At 43.7% G+C, this 14612-nt stretch overlaps 1 protein-coding gene across 2 annotated transcripts in view; it reads right to left on the minus strand.

Moving 5' to 3' along the window:
- Nucleotides 1-14612, minus strand: part of TBC1D10A (TBC1 domain family member 10A) — a 165288-nt gene that overhangs the window by 25653 nt on the left and 125023 nt on the right. For both annotated transcript variants that reach the window (XM_029619762.1, XM_029619763.1), the window contains exon 6: nucleotides 13264-13329. In XM_029619762.1, coding sequence (XP_029475622.1) covers nucleotides 13264-13329 — 66 coding nt within the window. The remainder of the gene's footprint in view (nucleotides 1-13263; nucleotides 13330-14612) is intronic.

Below are 14612 nucleotides of genomic sequence, written 5' to 3' on the forward strand. Positions count from 1 at the left end.
CAAAAAACAAAACAAAAAAAACCCCAAAACATTTAAAAATAAAAAATCTGCTCGCGGCCCCTGGGTTGGAAAATGGACGCTCAACTTTGCCGGTGTCCGTTTTCCGAACCCGTGGCTGTCAGCGGGTCGACAACAGATGCTGGTAAAATTAAGCGTCGGCTGTCAGACCCGCTGACAGCCACCACTTCCGCCATTAAGAAGGTGCTAGGGACGTGCTAGTGTTCCCTAGCGCCTCCTTGTTAGCGCGGGCCCGAATTTAAATAAAGAATCATGCACCCAGGAAAGGTACCTGGGTGCGTGTCAGGAGAGCAGGTGCTCGCCTCGGAGCACCTTCTTTCCCGCGGACTTTATTGAATGGGCCTGAATGTCTCAAACTCCAGTGCCTATGTTAAGCTGCTGTGTTTAGAGTTTGTCTTATAGTACTAGCCATGAAATTAAACTGTACTTCAAGAGGAATATGGAGTGGTGCCACTTCTAGTTTTCCATTTTTTCATAATAATGTTCTTAGTGGAAAATCTGAATATAGTCTAAGTACTCACTGGTTACAGTTATAAATAGACCAGGGTGGAAAATTCCTGGGAGATGGAGATTTAAATGGCTGACACTTAACTAAACAAAGGATAAATCTAAGGCTTTGCCACTGGCCTTCAGAGCAGGAGGAGGGTGCTTTGACCCCTGCTGAAAGCAGGCTGCAGCTGAGCAACCAGAAGAGACAAAAGCAAGCTCCCCTTAAAATTGAGCAAATAAAGGGAAAAAATTTTATTTTTTTAGAGCTTAGAAGGGTTGCCTGGAATCCAAGTTCTAATATTTTCTACCCCCCCCCCAAGTGATTTGGAAAGCTTTTCAGATTATGCTACTTCACCTGTGATCCAATCTTATGTAGCATATCCAGAGGAGGATTTCCAATTTAGCAGAAATACAGTTTTGACTATGAAGAGCTCAGAGATGGTGGGAGGTCTGGGTTTGAATTCTGAGCCAGTGCTCTCCTTGGGCCAGGTAGAGATGCTGAAGATATGAAGAGGTGGGGGTTACCTAACGTGGGTACGGTTCTGAAGGGAGTCATTTGTGGCTCTTGGCCAAGAACTGTTGCTGCATAGAAATATAATGGCAGAAAAAGATTGTATGACCCTTCTACTCTGCCCATCTGCCTAATTTAGCTTTGTAATCCCCCTCTCTTCCTTAGAGATCCTTTGTATTTATCCCATGCTTTCTTGAATTCGGATACTGTTTCTCTCTACCACCTCCACCAGGAGGACATTCCATGCATCCACCACTCTCTGTACAGAAATATTTCCTAAGATTACTCATCAGTCTACCCCTTTCACCCATAATCCTTTGTTCTACAGCTTCCTTTCTGTTGAAATGGGCTCGCCTCCTGTGCATGGAAACCTTTGAAATGTTTAAATGTCTATCATATCTCCCCTATTTCGTCTTTCTTCTAGGGTGTACATGTTTAGATCTTTAAGTCAATCCCCATATGCTTTAGAACAAAGACCACTGAGCATTTTAGCAGCCACCTCTGGACAGCGTCCATCCTGTTTATATCCTTTTGAAAGTGCAGTCTCCAGAATTGTGTACAGTATTCCAAATGAGGAATCACCAGGACCTATGCAGAGGCAATATCACCTCCCTTTTTCTGCTAACCATTCCTTTCCCTATGCAGTCAAGCATCTTTCTGGCTTTTGCTGTCACTTTATCCACCTGTTCGGCCACCTTAAGATCAAACACAATCACAACCAGATCCTAGTCTTTATGCCTAAAAGAATTTTACCTCCAATACTGTTCTTCTCCCTTAGGTTTTTGCAACCTAAATGCATTACTTTGCATTTTTTAGAATTAAATCATAGCTGCCATTCTCAGAGGACAAGCAGGATGGCAGCTCTCACAAATGGGTGACATCAGCTAGAGCATAATATGGAAAACATGTAAAAGCTTTTAGAACTTTGTCGAGACTCAGTGAGCATGCTCACGCATGCAATCATTCATGCTTGGTCCCTTCAGTCTCTTCTTTTGCCTGGAGTCTTGTGTCTCATGGTCGGGTGAGCCTCAACTTTTTCTTCAATTGCAAAGTGCTTTTTTCATGATTAATTTTTTGCATTTCTTCATGCGGTCAATGCCGGGTCTAATCGCACTGGTTCTTGTCCTAGATAGGTTTTTTTTTTTAATGTTTTTGGGTAAGTTTATTTTCATTGTCGATCCCCCGGGGCAGTGGTGCGCTCAGTGCACACCAATACTCAATGGCTGCTGTCATCACTTTAAATCTAGCGTCTTGTTTTAAGATGACAAGTTCACTTCAGGTTTTAAGTGGTGCTCCAGGTGTGCAAGGACCATGTCTTATCACAGACCCTCATATATCATGGGGTCCTCCACCTTGGTGCATCGCCTTAGGGCATTGTACAACATCTGGGGTTGCAGCAAGTGCACCAAAATAACCCTAAAAGGACATAAGATCCAGTTCAACAAGATGAAGTGTCTCTTTGTGCTGGAGAAGACCGATCTACCGGCACTGGCATCGAGGGACCTCACAGCCACACCAATGTGGCAAGGAGAGCTGATTCTCAATCAATGCCAGGAGTACACTATGGTCCTCACTGGTGCCAATGCCCAACACTGATCATCCTCCCGGTTCCAAAGAGGATCTGATTATGCCTAGTGGGTCCCAGCCTGTCTTAGCATCAGTGATTTTTGAGGAAGAACAGGAGAGATGTGTGCAACAGGCTGTGAAAGTGATGTGCAGTACTGTTGTCAGAGTACTAACGGCACAGACATCGGTGCCTTTGTTCCTCAAGCTGCTGCTGGAATCCCTGATGCACTCAGTGTGTTACTGACCCCCATCCCCAATGTCAGCTCCCAGGGCAGCATCAATGCCTTGCGGGTTACTGGTGCTGCCGCCCACCGATGAAGTGCTTGTTCTCAGTTTTTTGGTCTTCGCAGCTCCTCTGGTGTCAGCGAAGTCAATGGGCCAGTCAAACCAATGTCTATATCACTGGCTAGGGGGGCCGAGTGCCTAGGCCCCAAGCACCAGTCAATGACAGTGGAGACCAGGGTACCTGTGACCCCTGGGGTTATGATTCATTCGATGTTTGACGCTTTGTATGGTCTCCCCTCAGAACCATCTCCTTCAGATCAACAAAGGAAGTCTCCACCAGGACTGCATAGGATTTGTCTGGGTAATGGCATTGGCCATCCTATTTCAGTTGCAGACTGAAGAGGATACCAGCCACAAAATACTAGATATTCTCCAATAAGTGAAGCCTACCAAGGACATCATGGCAGTTCCAGTACACAAGTTCCTTGTGGAGTTACTGATGTGGATGTAAGAACACTCCTCACAGTGCCTCCCATTAACAGGAAGAGAGACTTGGTTTATCTCGTTTAAAAGGCTCTCTGATTCAACCAGCATCAGTTGCCCCACCAATCAGCAGTCATTGAATCCACTCAAGACCACCAACTGCTTTCGAACCCATTCTTTGGTGCCCCCGGAGAAGGATGAGAGTAATGGATGCTCTTGTGAGGAAGGTGTTTGAGGGCGCCATGCTCAACATGAACTAGTACATCCTGAAGCAGGAGCAGGAGGCTGCCTTGCAAATGCCTCAGTAGCAGCAAGACACCCTCCAGCGCTGGTGCATAAGGGTCTGGAGTGCGGAAAACTAAGTGCAGAAAACATGGGTCCATTTGACCTACGATGTTTTTGAAATAGCATAGAGCGTCTCTACAGTGGGACACCACAACCGCAGACTCGCATGGCTGCAGTTCTTGAAGCTCCCTGAAAAGGACAAGCAGTACACCAGTCTCAGATGCCTTCACCCATCATTGGGGCAAGGGTTTTCTGTATGCAAATCCTCCAGCTCCACTGGTAGCAAAGAATCTCAAAGCTTTGTGAGAACAAAGGGACTATAATCCTCATAACCCCACTTTGGCAGAGACAGGTTTGGTTTCCACTGCTCCGGGATATGTCCCTCAGAAACCAATGAGGCTGGGGATTTCCCCAGATCTCATCACCCAGGATTGAGGTGGACTGTGCCATCCCTACCTCCAGGCCCTGTTGCTCTCTGCCTCAATGTTGAGAGGTTGATATTGCAACCACATGATCTCTCGGAAGATGTCTTTGGGTCGTGGTGGCTGCCAGAAAGGCTTCCACTAGAAAGTCCTACAGTCTGAAGTGGAGGTAGTTTTCTATGTGGTATGAGCAGAAGGCCCTAGATAAGCGATGGCAAACTCCAGACAGACTTGCATACAATGGAGGCAGTACATGCAAATCTTTCTCATGCATATTCATTGTAGATATCCTGAAAACCTGGCCTGTTTGTCGCACTCAAGGACTGGAGTTCGCCATCACTGCCCTAGATCTTTTTCTGCCCCCCACAAAAACTTGATCATCATCTACACTTTTTGAAAACTGGTTTGAAGACCAACTCCTTTAGGGTTTATCTGAGTGTGATTGGTGTCTATCACTGTGGTGTAGATGGTAAGCCCATCTCTATATAGCCTATAGTTGTACATTTAATGTGGGGCCTGCTTCAGTTGATGCCTTCTGCTGTGTCTTGGGACCTTAACCTGGTGTTGGCTAAGCTGATGAAAACTCCCTCTGAGCCACTGTGCTCCTGTGACTATGTACCTGCCCTGGAAGGTCATATATTTGGTGTCTGTCACATAAGCACACAGGGTCTGCTATTGGTTAGCTCCTGTCCAGAAGGTCTGCATAAGCTAAGTGGAGATTATTATTTTTAGTTGAAATTTTGAAATATATTCAAACGCTTTGTGGGTTTGCATTGTGGGGTGTCTGTGGTGCTTTACTTGGGGGGGGATTACTCAATCTGATGCACTGTGGGGGCAGGTAGGGTGGACTATTGAGTTCAACTCTTAGCAGAGCTAAAGGCAAGAGAGAATTAAATAATTAAAGAATCCTGCTTAACTAACAGCAGGCAGACTGTCTTGAGAGGGGCTGTTCCAACCCATAAGAGCCAGAAAGTCTAGTAAAATTCAGGTTTCAATTATCATTCTGCTACTGGTTAGCTCCTGTCCACAGTACTTCAAGCTTCAAAAGCTGAGTAAGTGTGGACTGCTGAGTTTGAATTTGAGCTGTGCAAAGGGGGAGAGAGAATTAAAATCCCTATAGCTTCATGTAAGCTAAAATTATAGTAGCTATCGGATGTCATACGAGGAGAGATTGAAGAACCTAAACATGTACACCCTGGAGGAAAGGAGGAGCAGGGGTGATATGATTCAGACTTTCAGATACTTGAAAAACTTTTAACAATCCAAAGACAACGACAAACCTTTTCCGTCAGAAAAAAATCAGCAGAACCAGAGGTCACGAGCTGAGGCTCCAAGGAGGAAGACTAAGAACCAATGTCAGGAAGTATTTCTTCACGGAGAGAGTGGTGGATGCCTGGAATGCCCTTCCGGAGGAAGTGGTGAAGTCCAAAACTGTGAAGGACTTCAAAGGGGCATGGGATAAACACTGTGGATCCATCAGGTCTAGAGGACGCGTATAAAGAGCAGGCAGCAAAACACCGCACGGAGCGGCAGTAGCCACAGAGGCATTCACGGAGCGGGATGCCAGTGGCCAGTGGTTGGTGTTCCACCTTCACTGAGCGGAAGGATGGAGGGCTGCCATCTCCCAATTAAAAAAAGAAAAAAAACAAAAAATAAAAACAAAAAACAGGGATGGGTTCATGGGCTATAGGTATTACCAATTATTAGGCTTATTCAATTACCAATTATTAGGCTTTTCAATATTTGATGATAGTTAATGTGACTTTCAAGGCATACTTCACTTTCAATGCATATCCAGCATAGCTCCCTGCTTCAACGGCAGGGGAGAAGAAAAACTAATACCATGTTGCTGCTTTACACATCTCAATTAATGGAACTTTGTTCAAGTGAGCAACAGATGCTGCGGTGGCGCGAATTTGGTGCGCCTGAGGCTTAGTGAGTAGTTTGATGGAGCGTTTGTTGTAGCAAAAAAGTATGCATTGTGATAACCAACTGGCTATAGTCCTTTTTGAGACTAGTTGACCAGGATCATTTGGGTTAAAGGAAAGGAACAGTTGAGAAGGTCTCGAAGTTGATTGAGTCCTGTTTTTATAGTAAGCCAACGCTCTTACAGTCCGTGTGTAAAAGTTTTTCACGTTCGTTATGTGGTTTTGGCATAAAAATAGGTAAAGTTATGGTTTGATTAAGATGAAAAAATGTTACCATCTTAGGTAGAAAAGAAGGGTGAGGACGAAGGGTCACCTTGTCATGGTAGAATTCAAGATAAGGGAAGTAGTGAACTAAGGCTTGAAATTCACTAACAGAGATAATGTCTCTAATGTCCAGGTGGGTGCCCACCTCAGCACCAGTGATCAAACGGTATGGTTTGATATTGCAAATAGGGTATGGAGAAGTCACATGAAGACCCGAGTTTTGAATTTCACAAATACAAACTTTGTTGAAATGTGGAAGTACCTGGAGGGAGAATTAGAAGACTGCGAGAAAATGAGAGAGCTGGAACAGTGGGCCAAACTAAAAAGAGCAATTACAAAGGCAACTAATCTATATGTTAGAAAAGTAAACAAAAGCAAGAGAAATAAGAAACCTATCTGGTGCTCAAAGGAGGTGACTAATAAAATAAAAGCAAAAATAAGTGTTCAAGAAATATAAAGGATCTCAAAGGGAGGAACAAAAGGAAGAGAGACGAAGGCAGTAATCAAGAAAGCAAAAGTCAGAAGAAAGGATTGCCAAAGAGGTAAAGCGAGGTGAGAAAACATTTTTCAGATACATCAGAAAAAGGTCTGAAGTGGTATAGTGAAACTGAAAAGGTGAAACGGATCAATGGGTGGAGAGAGAGAATGAAATGTGGAAATATTAAACAAAAAGATGACCCTGGAGAAGGACCGTCACTATTTGAACAAGACATTGGAGGGGGGTGGAGTAGAAAGAACACTGTTTACAGAAGAGAATGTATGGGAAGAGCTAGGAAAACTGAAGTGGGGCCTGATGAGATTCATCCCAGAATACTGAGGAAGCTCAGATGTGCTGGCAGGTCCGCTGCACGACCTGTTCAATAGATCCCTGGAAATGGGAGTGGTGCCGCGTGACTGGAGAAGAGCGGTGGTGGTCCCGCTTCACAAGAGTGGGAACAGAGAGGAGGCTGGAAACTACAGGCCGGTTAGCCTCACCTCAGTGGTGGGAAAAGTAATGGAGACTCTGCTGAAGGAAAGGATAGGGAACTATCTACACTCAGGAGGGATTTGCTGGACCCGAGGCAGCATGGATTCACCAGGGGAAGGTCCTGACAGACAAATCTGATTGATTTTTTGATTGGGTGACTAAAGAATTGGATCGAGGAAGAGCACTCTTGTGTCATCTACTTCGATTTCAGCACCTGGAAGACCCCCCCGATGCAGACAACGAAACAGAGCCATGTCAGAATTTCTGAAAATGAGATGTTTGTGTCATGTGAACCATATACCCGGTGAACTTTTGAGTTGTATTGACATCCATAAATTAAGTGGTTTGTTTTATCATCTAAGGTTTCATCTAAGCTTCTCTCATTTCATGTCACAGAATTTTTAAGAAAGTAGTAATAGTTTGTTTGAAGCACTATTTGCATTTCACTCATAATACTGGAGCAATGATTACAACTATTTATTTTATTTATTTATTTGTGGTTTTTATATACCGGATTTCGTAGGATAACATCAGTTCGGTTTACAATATAACTTCAAAATCAACATAACAGAGGCTTTACATAGAACTTATAGGAAAACAGTGAATAAAAAATTTAAATAAACTATATAATGAACGAGGCTTAAATAGAGAGACTTAAATAGAGGTTGCTGGATAACTGAGATGGTATTGAGAGAAATGGTTGGGGGATGGAGTGGGGGGAAAGAAAGAAAGGGGTAGAGGGGGGATGAAGATGGACAGAATGTATAGAGGGGATAGGGGTTGTATATTGCATATAGGGAGGGGAATGAAGAGTTGAAATCACAACTATCCAAAATCACACTGAAGTCACAACAGCTTCTGCCTAGTATGAAGGTCCTTCACTAGTTATACTTGAATTAACAATGGATTTTTGGTAATTTTGTTTTTTTCCATCATAGTACACTTTTTGGTGGAAATAAAAACACTCCCAAAGCAAAGAATCTTTCCCATCTCCAGAGCACTCTTCAAGTACCTGGAGGATGAAGCATAAACAGAGTTTAATGGCACAACTAGTGATAGATATGTTACTGGTAGAACAAGGCAGCAGAGCAATACTGACTATGAGAGGAAAGGACAGGTCAGTCTTTATGAGAGGAGCACAGAAATAAAGGATTCAGTGTCCATAATAGAGTATAATACGAAGGGAGCTTGTCTGCTCTAACAGTTCCCACCCTCCCCCATCCCAGATGCCCTGACTTCAGTGATTGCTCCTCACTGTCTACTTTGTTTGTGTAGAATGCGTCATTCAAGGGATTCATTCACAAAAATGTCAGTTTTGTAAAGTGGTCTCTGTTCAGTGCTCAGTAGTTGAGAATCACCAATTATTCTCAATAAAATGAGCAGACAGTATTCTGTCAGAGGATGAAGGGCAGTATGTGTCTAAGGTTTTCCCACATGGCACTATAGGAATAAATTCTGTCCCTGATGCATAGCCAAACCACAGATACAAACCAGACAGATTTTAGCTCTGTCCTGGGGTAACCAATTTTGATTTGGGCACATGAAAGCTTCATCAACCTAGATGACACCAAGTAAACAATGCTACAAGAATCATGCTGTGTTATGTGACAGCCACCAGTAAGCAGATCAGAACTGAGTAGGGTGCTGAAGAGAAGCCGTAACTGGAAATTATAGGAAAAGATCAAAGACAACTACAGAATTCCATGAGTGTTTGTGTCAGAAGTAAGAGATCCGTTCATCCCTGGCAGGAGTTGTGCAAACAGCATGAAAGGAAATTTGGCTCTTATCTGCTGATCTTCATTCCTGGGATACTACAGATCAGTCCAGATGCATGGGTTTTGCCTCCCTACCATCAGAAGGAGACAGAGAAGAAAAACTTTACTGACACTGCTACTTAACAGTGTGCCATCTGCAGTCCCTCAGTATGATCTGTACCCTAGCCAAGATGAGATTAAAATCTAAACGTTATACTCCCTCACACCAAGCAAGGTCAAGGTCAAGTCTCCCAAATTGGAGACTGTCAAGAGAGGAGATTGACAATGCCCAAATGAAAACAATTTCTATACTATCTCCAGAATAAATGGCACACAGCAGTCTTTCTAGAGAAGGCAGGGCTCTGGAATGATCCGTGGTATTCCAGGAACCAATTTTCCTTTCCTGTTCATACCCCAGATCAGTCCAGATGACAGAGATGTGCCCAAGTTCCCCTAAACTGGGCAGGAACATAAAAGATCCACTCCCAATACACTCTCTTCAAACTCATCTGCTTCCAGCACCCAAGCATCCAGTCGATAATGCTTTGTGAAAATGTATAGAAAAAAAAAACCCCTAGTAGAATGGGCTTGGAGCCCCTTTGGCATCTGATGCCCCTCACACATATAAGCAGATACAATGGCTTCCTTTAGCCACCTAGCAATGTTAGCTTAGAAGCTTTACTCCCTTTATTTGTTCCACCTGAAAAAAACTGGGCCCCTAAGATGCTGCCAAGCAGAACGCCCCCTTTGCCTTTTCCCTCCTAAGAAAGATCCATAAGATTTACCAATAGTACAAAACCTTAAAGAGTCTGCCGGACCCGCTCCCCTCAGACTCCCCCCCACCCCCCCCCCCCCAAAAAAAAAAACCAGTGGTGCCGAGAAAACCGCCGCCTGCCAGCTGTTGATGACGCATCTGCCACCCAAACTAGAGAGGGGCTCCTCCTGCAGGGAACTCTCCCTTTCCCACAGGCTATAACCAACCAGAGGCTCGGTTTGGGACTCGCTTAACATGGCCCACAGCTCCTACCTTCCAGCTCTCAATGGGAGTGATAATCTTGGCGGGAACATTTGCTATGGCACCACGTGACTGCCACGAAGAGATTTTTGTGCTGCGAGGAAAGGAAAGCTTAGCAATGGCACCATGAGACTTTTCCTCCTGCCCTCAGCAGAAGTACGTACGATGGCACTGTCAGCTCTTTCTGCTTCTGCCAAGAGAGCCCAAAAGCCCTGACATCACCAGCCTTCTTCCTCTGCTTCCAGCAGGAAAGAGTACCCTGGTGCTACACAAATAAACTGCCTGCAATGAATGGGAGCAATTGCCACAACATCTCAAAACTCTTCTTCCTGCTCTCAGCAGAAGCAAATACAATGGTGCAGCAAACTTGATTTGCCTGTATGGAGCAGAATGCTGCTCCTGCCGTTGGTGAACCCCTCTTCCCGCTCCCAGCAGGAACGAATAAAATGATGCCATACAAAAAGATTCACTAGGGGAGGGAGGGAGGGAGGGAGAGAGAGACACAGAGAGAGACAGACTTCTCCCTGCGGGAGCAAGAAATCCAGCACTGCAGGGTGAGCCGCGTGATTGAACTGCCTACCAGCCATTAGCTCCTCATATTCAGCCACACCGCTGTTACACTCTCCTTCTCCCCACAAAAGCAAGTACCTTGGCACTGGCGTGGTGAGCCACATGATTGAATACCAGCTATTGGCTCTTCTCACATCCAGCCACAATATCACCTGTTATGCTCTCCTCCTCCCAAGGAACACTCAGGCTACTCTCAATCTGTCCCGTAAGAAAGGCTGCCTTGACAGTCGCCTGCTCTAGGTGACAAGCAAAGCGGTCTCCATTCATCTTCCTTCTATTTTTATTTTTTTTTTTTTACACTTCCCTGTCCACTGTCTTGAAGAGCCACAACAGGAAACACAGCAAAGCTGAGGAGGGAGAGAAGAGGATGAGGGATCCAGCATCATCAGATTTCAGATCACTCTTAGGGCTGAAGCAAAACAAGGGACACTGACCCCGTTTGCCCCCAACTCTACCAGACGGCTAGCCCCAGCTCAGAGCCTACCACCTCTGGGAGCCATTTCTCCAATTTTCAGTCTGATTGCAGGTTTTACAACTCTACCATCTGCTGGAGACAGAGAAATACTGAGGGACTTCAGGTGGCACACTATACTAAGTAACAGGGTCAGTAAAACTTTTGTTCTGTCTCCATCTGCTGGAAGGGAGACAAAACCCATGCACCTCAACTGATCTGGGCTATAAACAGGAATGAAGCTTCTAAAATTTACTCTGCATGTGGACCACAGGATGTAAGTCATGAAGATCAAGAACCTTTATCTAATGTGCAAAAATAAAAAATGTTCCCCACATACATTTTGGTCATTTCTCCAGTCAACTCACTTCCTGCGGCTCATCTATAAAATGCAGTAGTAAGTATACTGTTAACCCAACATAACAGGAGACAGGGTTCCAAATTTGGCCACATTATAAATGAGCCCATGTTATATCGACTTTATATATTTTACTGTAATAGAGAAGAAAAATGATAGACAACTTTTTGGATGCAGAAAATAAAAATTTCATGGAAATAAAGGTTTTATTGCTAAGAGAAAATACCTGCATTGTCATTATCAATTTAAAAAGAAATCATGAAACAAGATATTTTAACAATTAAAAAATGTCTGAAATTGGGAGCCAAACTGACTGCATTAAAAGCAATTTCACATTATATCATGCCTACAGTGTATTTGACTTGGCACCTGAAAGTACTACCTCACAGGCTGTATGTACTCTGGAAGCTGTGTTTAAAGTAAGAGGCCCATAACCATCTTCAGGTACCCTGCCACCCTTAAGATTCCAAAGCAGAAGGCAGAAGATGACCATTTGAAAGTTTTGTCCATTTCTGTTTCACCATATTTGTTATTTTACAGGTTGCTTTTATTTGAACAGAATCAGAGTTTGAGCAACACTCATCTTCATTTCAACTATGGCAGACTGCATGGAAAATTCACCCCACAAGTGCACAAGTCGGAGCCCCTTCACCCCCACACTGATCTTACATATGTATTTCCAGTTTGGTCTTCCACAAACACACAGTCTGTATATGGTACAGGGATCTGCCAAGGCATTAGGCAGAATCCCTACCACTTTTGTAAATTGTTGAAACTAAAAATACTACACAACTTTCAGGTCACTTTTCTCTATCTTTCAGCACCAGCACTGCTGATGTTTTTTTGTGCATGCAACAAAAAACATTTCCTCTAAGCATTCATCTCTCTCATACAGTTCCTTTCAACCCAACGCCTTGTGGATACAGGCAAGCATAATCCTTTCAGGAATAAAAGGATTAAACTTGGTTTAAATAAAACTACTTTGTCCATTATCTTATCTTTACATTGATATCCCATCCTATTGGACCTATAGGATTGTTCAGAACAGGTCACAACTGAACAATGAAATATATCAAAATAGTTCAAATATACAAACAATGCATATAAACAAATCAAACATCAATACATAAAGGCAAAAGCAAAACAAAAAACACCTGGAAGAGAGGAGGCAAAGAGGGGACATGATACAGACCTTCAGATACATGAAAGAGAAACTAAAAACAAACCTCTTCTACTTGAAAGATAATGAGAACAAGGGGTGACAATATGAAACTCCAGGGAGGCAAACAAACTGAATGCCAGGAAATGGTTCTTCTCGGAGAGGGTGCTGGATGCTTGGAATGCCCTGCCGGAGGAGATGGTGAGGAAGAAGACTGTAAAGGGCTTTAGAAAGGCATGGGAGAGACTGTGTGGATCCTTAAGGAAATAATTCCAGGAGTTCCCAAGAGTATGGGGGATGAGCAGAAGCAATAGGGAGGCAGTAAAGGAGAACTGTAAAGAAGATAATAGGATAGAACACCAATAGGAAATGAGTCAGACTATATCGACCCCCCCCCCCCCTAAGGAGCTACAGCAAAGGGGCATAGGGTTAATCAGTTTCAATTAAACCCTAGAGACAATGAAAGGACCCAGACTAAAGATCTGTGATACAAATTCAAAACAAGATTGCAGGGCAGACTATGGACCATCTGTCTTTTCCTGCTTTCTATGTATCTAAGTACCTTAACACACCCCTCCCACCAAAAAAAGTAATTCTTAATCTCTCTTACTAGGGGGAGGCACACTGTTGGGACACAATATTATAAGCAAAATACAAACTAAAAAAACCCCACTAAATCTCACTGGCCAGGGCAAACAAACACTGCCAAAACGTCCATTGACAAAGCAGTATCACAGCAGATAGCCTAAACGCTCTTAAAATGCCCTCGGCCCTTACTGCTCCAGGCACAACACTTACAAGTTTCTCGCTGTAGTATCCTGGAAGGTATTTTTCACAGATCTGCACCAGGCACCAAAAGGCTTGCTGTTTCAGAAAAAAAGAAAGCAACCAATAATTTGAGTAAATCTTATTGATAGTTTGTCTTGACACAATAACCCTAATGCAAACAGGCTGCCAAACCCTCCTTTGATGGGCTAACAGCCTTGCCCAGAAAGGATAGTGGCACAGAATCTACTCTGCAAGGATGCATCAAGTGATGCAGATTTCAAAGTGTGCGGAGCTAGCACAAGCTCAGATTGCTGACTTAATACTACTAAGGTGCAGCTCTCATCTACAGAATGTAGGTAGTTACTACAGAAAAAAAAAAAGGGGTCTAGCGTCTCAGCAACCAGGTAAAACTCACTAACGCATACCTTACTTCAATGGAGAATGCAATTAACGGAGCAAATAGACTCCATGTTCTTCTCTCTTATACCTGGACAGGTATAAGAATTTAAGGCTGGTTTTGGTGGGGCAGACAACAGCAGGTAGAGCACTTGCCTGGAGCCTCTGCACCAGAAGCAGCCACTTTGGAGAAACTGAGTAATGTTAATGAGGCAAAGCTTCAGGACACCTGGAACTTGTGGATCCATTCCTTAGTTTCTGCTTTGGGCCCCTGGGTCTAGCACTGGGCCTATAAGAATTTCTTAGCATTTTTACTTTTGACACAAATCATATGACCTATGGCTGCTCCCAGTCCTCCCTTAATTCTGAGAGCAGACCAATCAAATCTAGCTATTAACAGGGAGGGGGAATGATAAATGCTTTTTTAAAAAAGTGCATTCAGTGAAAGACTCTCTTTCTAGTTTACTACAGCTTTATTTTTTTCATGTTTTCCTTAATTAAGAACATAAGAACATGCCATGCTGGGTCAGACCAAGGGTCCATCAAGCCCAGCATCCTGTTTCTAACAGAAGCCAAACCAGGCCACAAGAACCTGGCAATTACCCAAACACTAAGAAGATCCCATGCTACTGATGCAATCAATAGCAGTGGCTATTCCCTAAGTCAACTTGATTAATAGCCATTAATGGACTTCTCCTCCAAGATCTTATCCAAACCTTTTTTGAACCCAGCTACACTAACTGCACTAACCACATCCTCTGGCAACAAATTCCAGAGCTTTATTGTGCGTTGAGTGAAAAAGAATTTTCTCCGATTAGTCTTAAATGTGCTACTTGCTAACTTCATGGAGTGCCCCCTAGTCCTTCTATTATTCGAAAGTGTAAATAACCGATTCACATCTACTCGTTCAAGACCTCTCATGATCTTAAAGACCTCTATCATATCCCCCCCCCCCCCTCAGCCATCTCTTCTCCGAGCTGAAC

Source organism: Rhinatrema bivittatum, chromosome 11 (genome assembly GCF_901001135.1).
Source record: "Rhinatrema bivittatum chromosome 11, aRhiBiv1.1, whole genome shotgun sequence".
Taxonomy (NCBI): Eukaryota; Metazoa; Chordata; class Amphibia; order Gymnophiona; family Rhinatrematidae; genus Rhinatrema; species Rhinatrema bivittatum.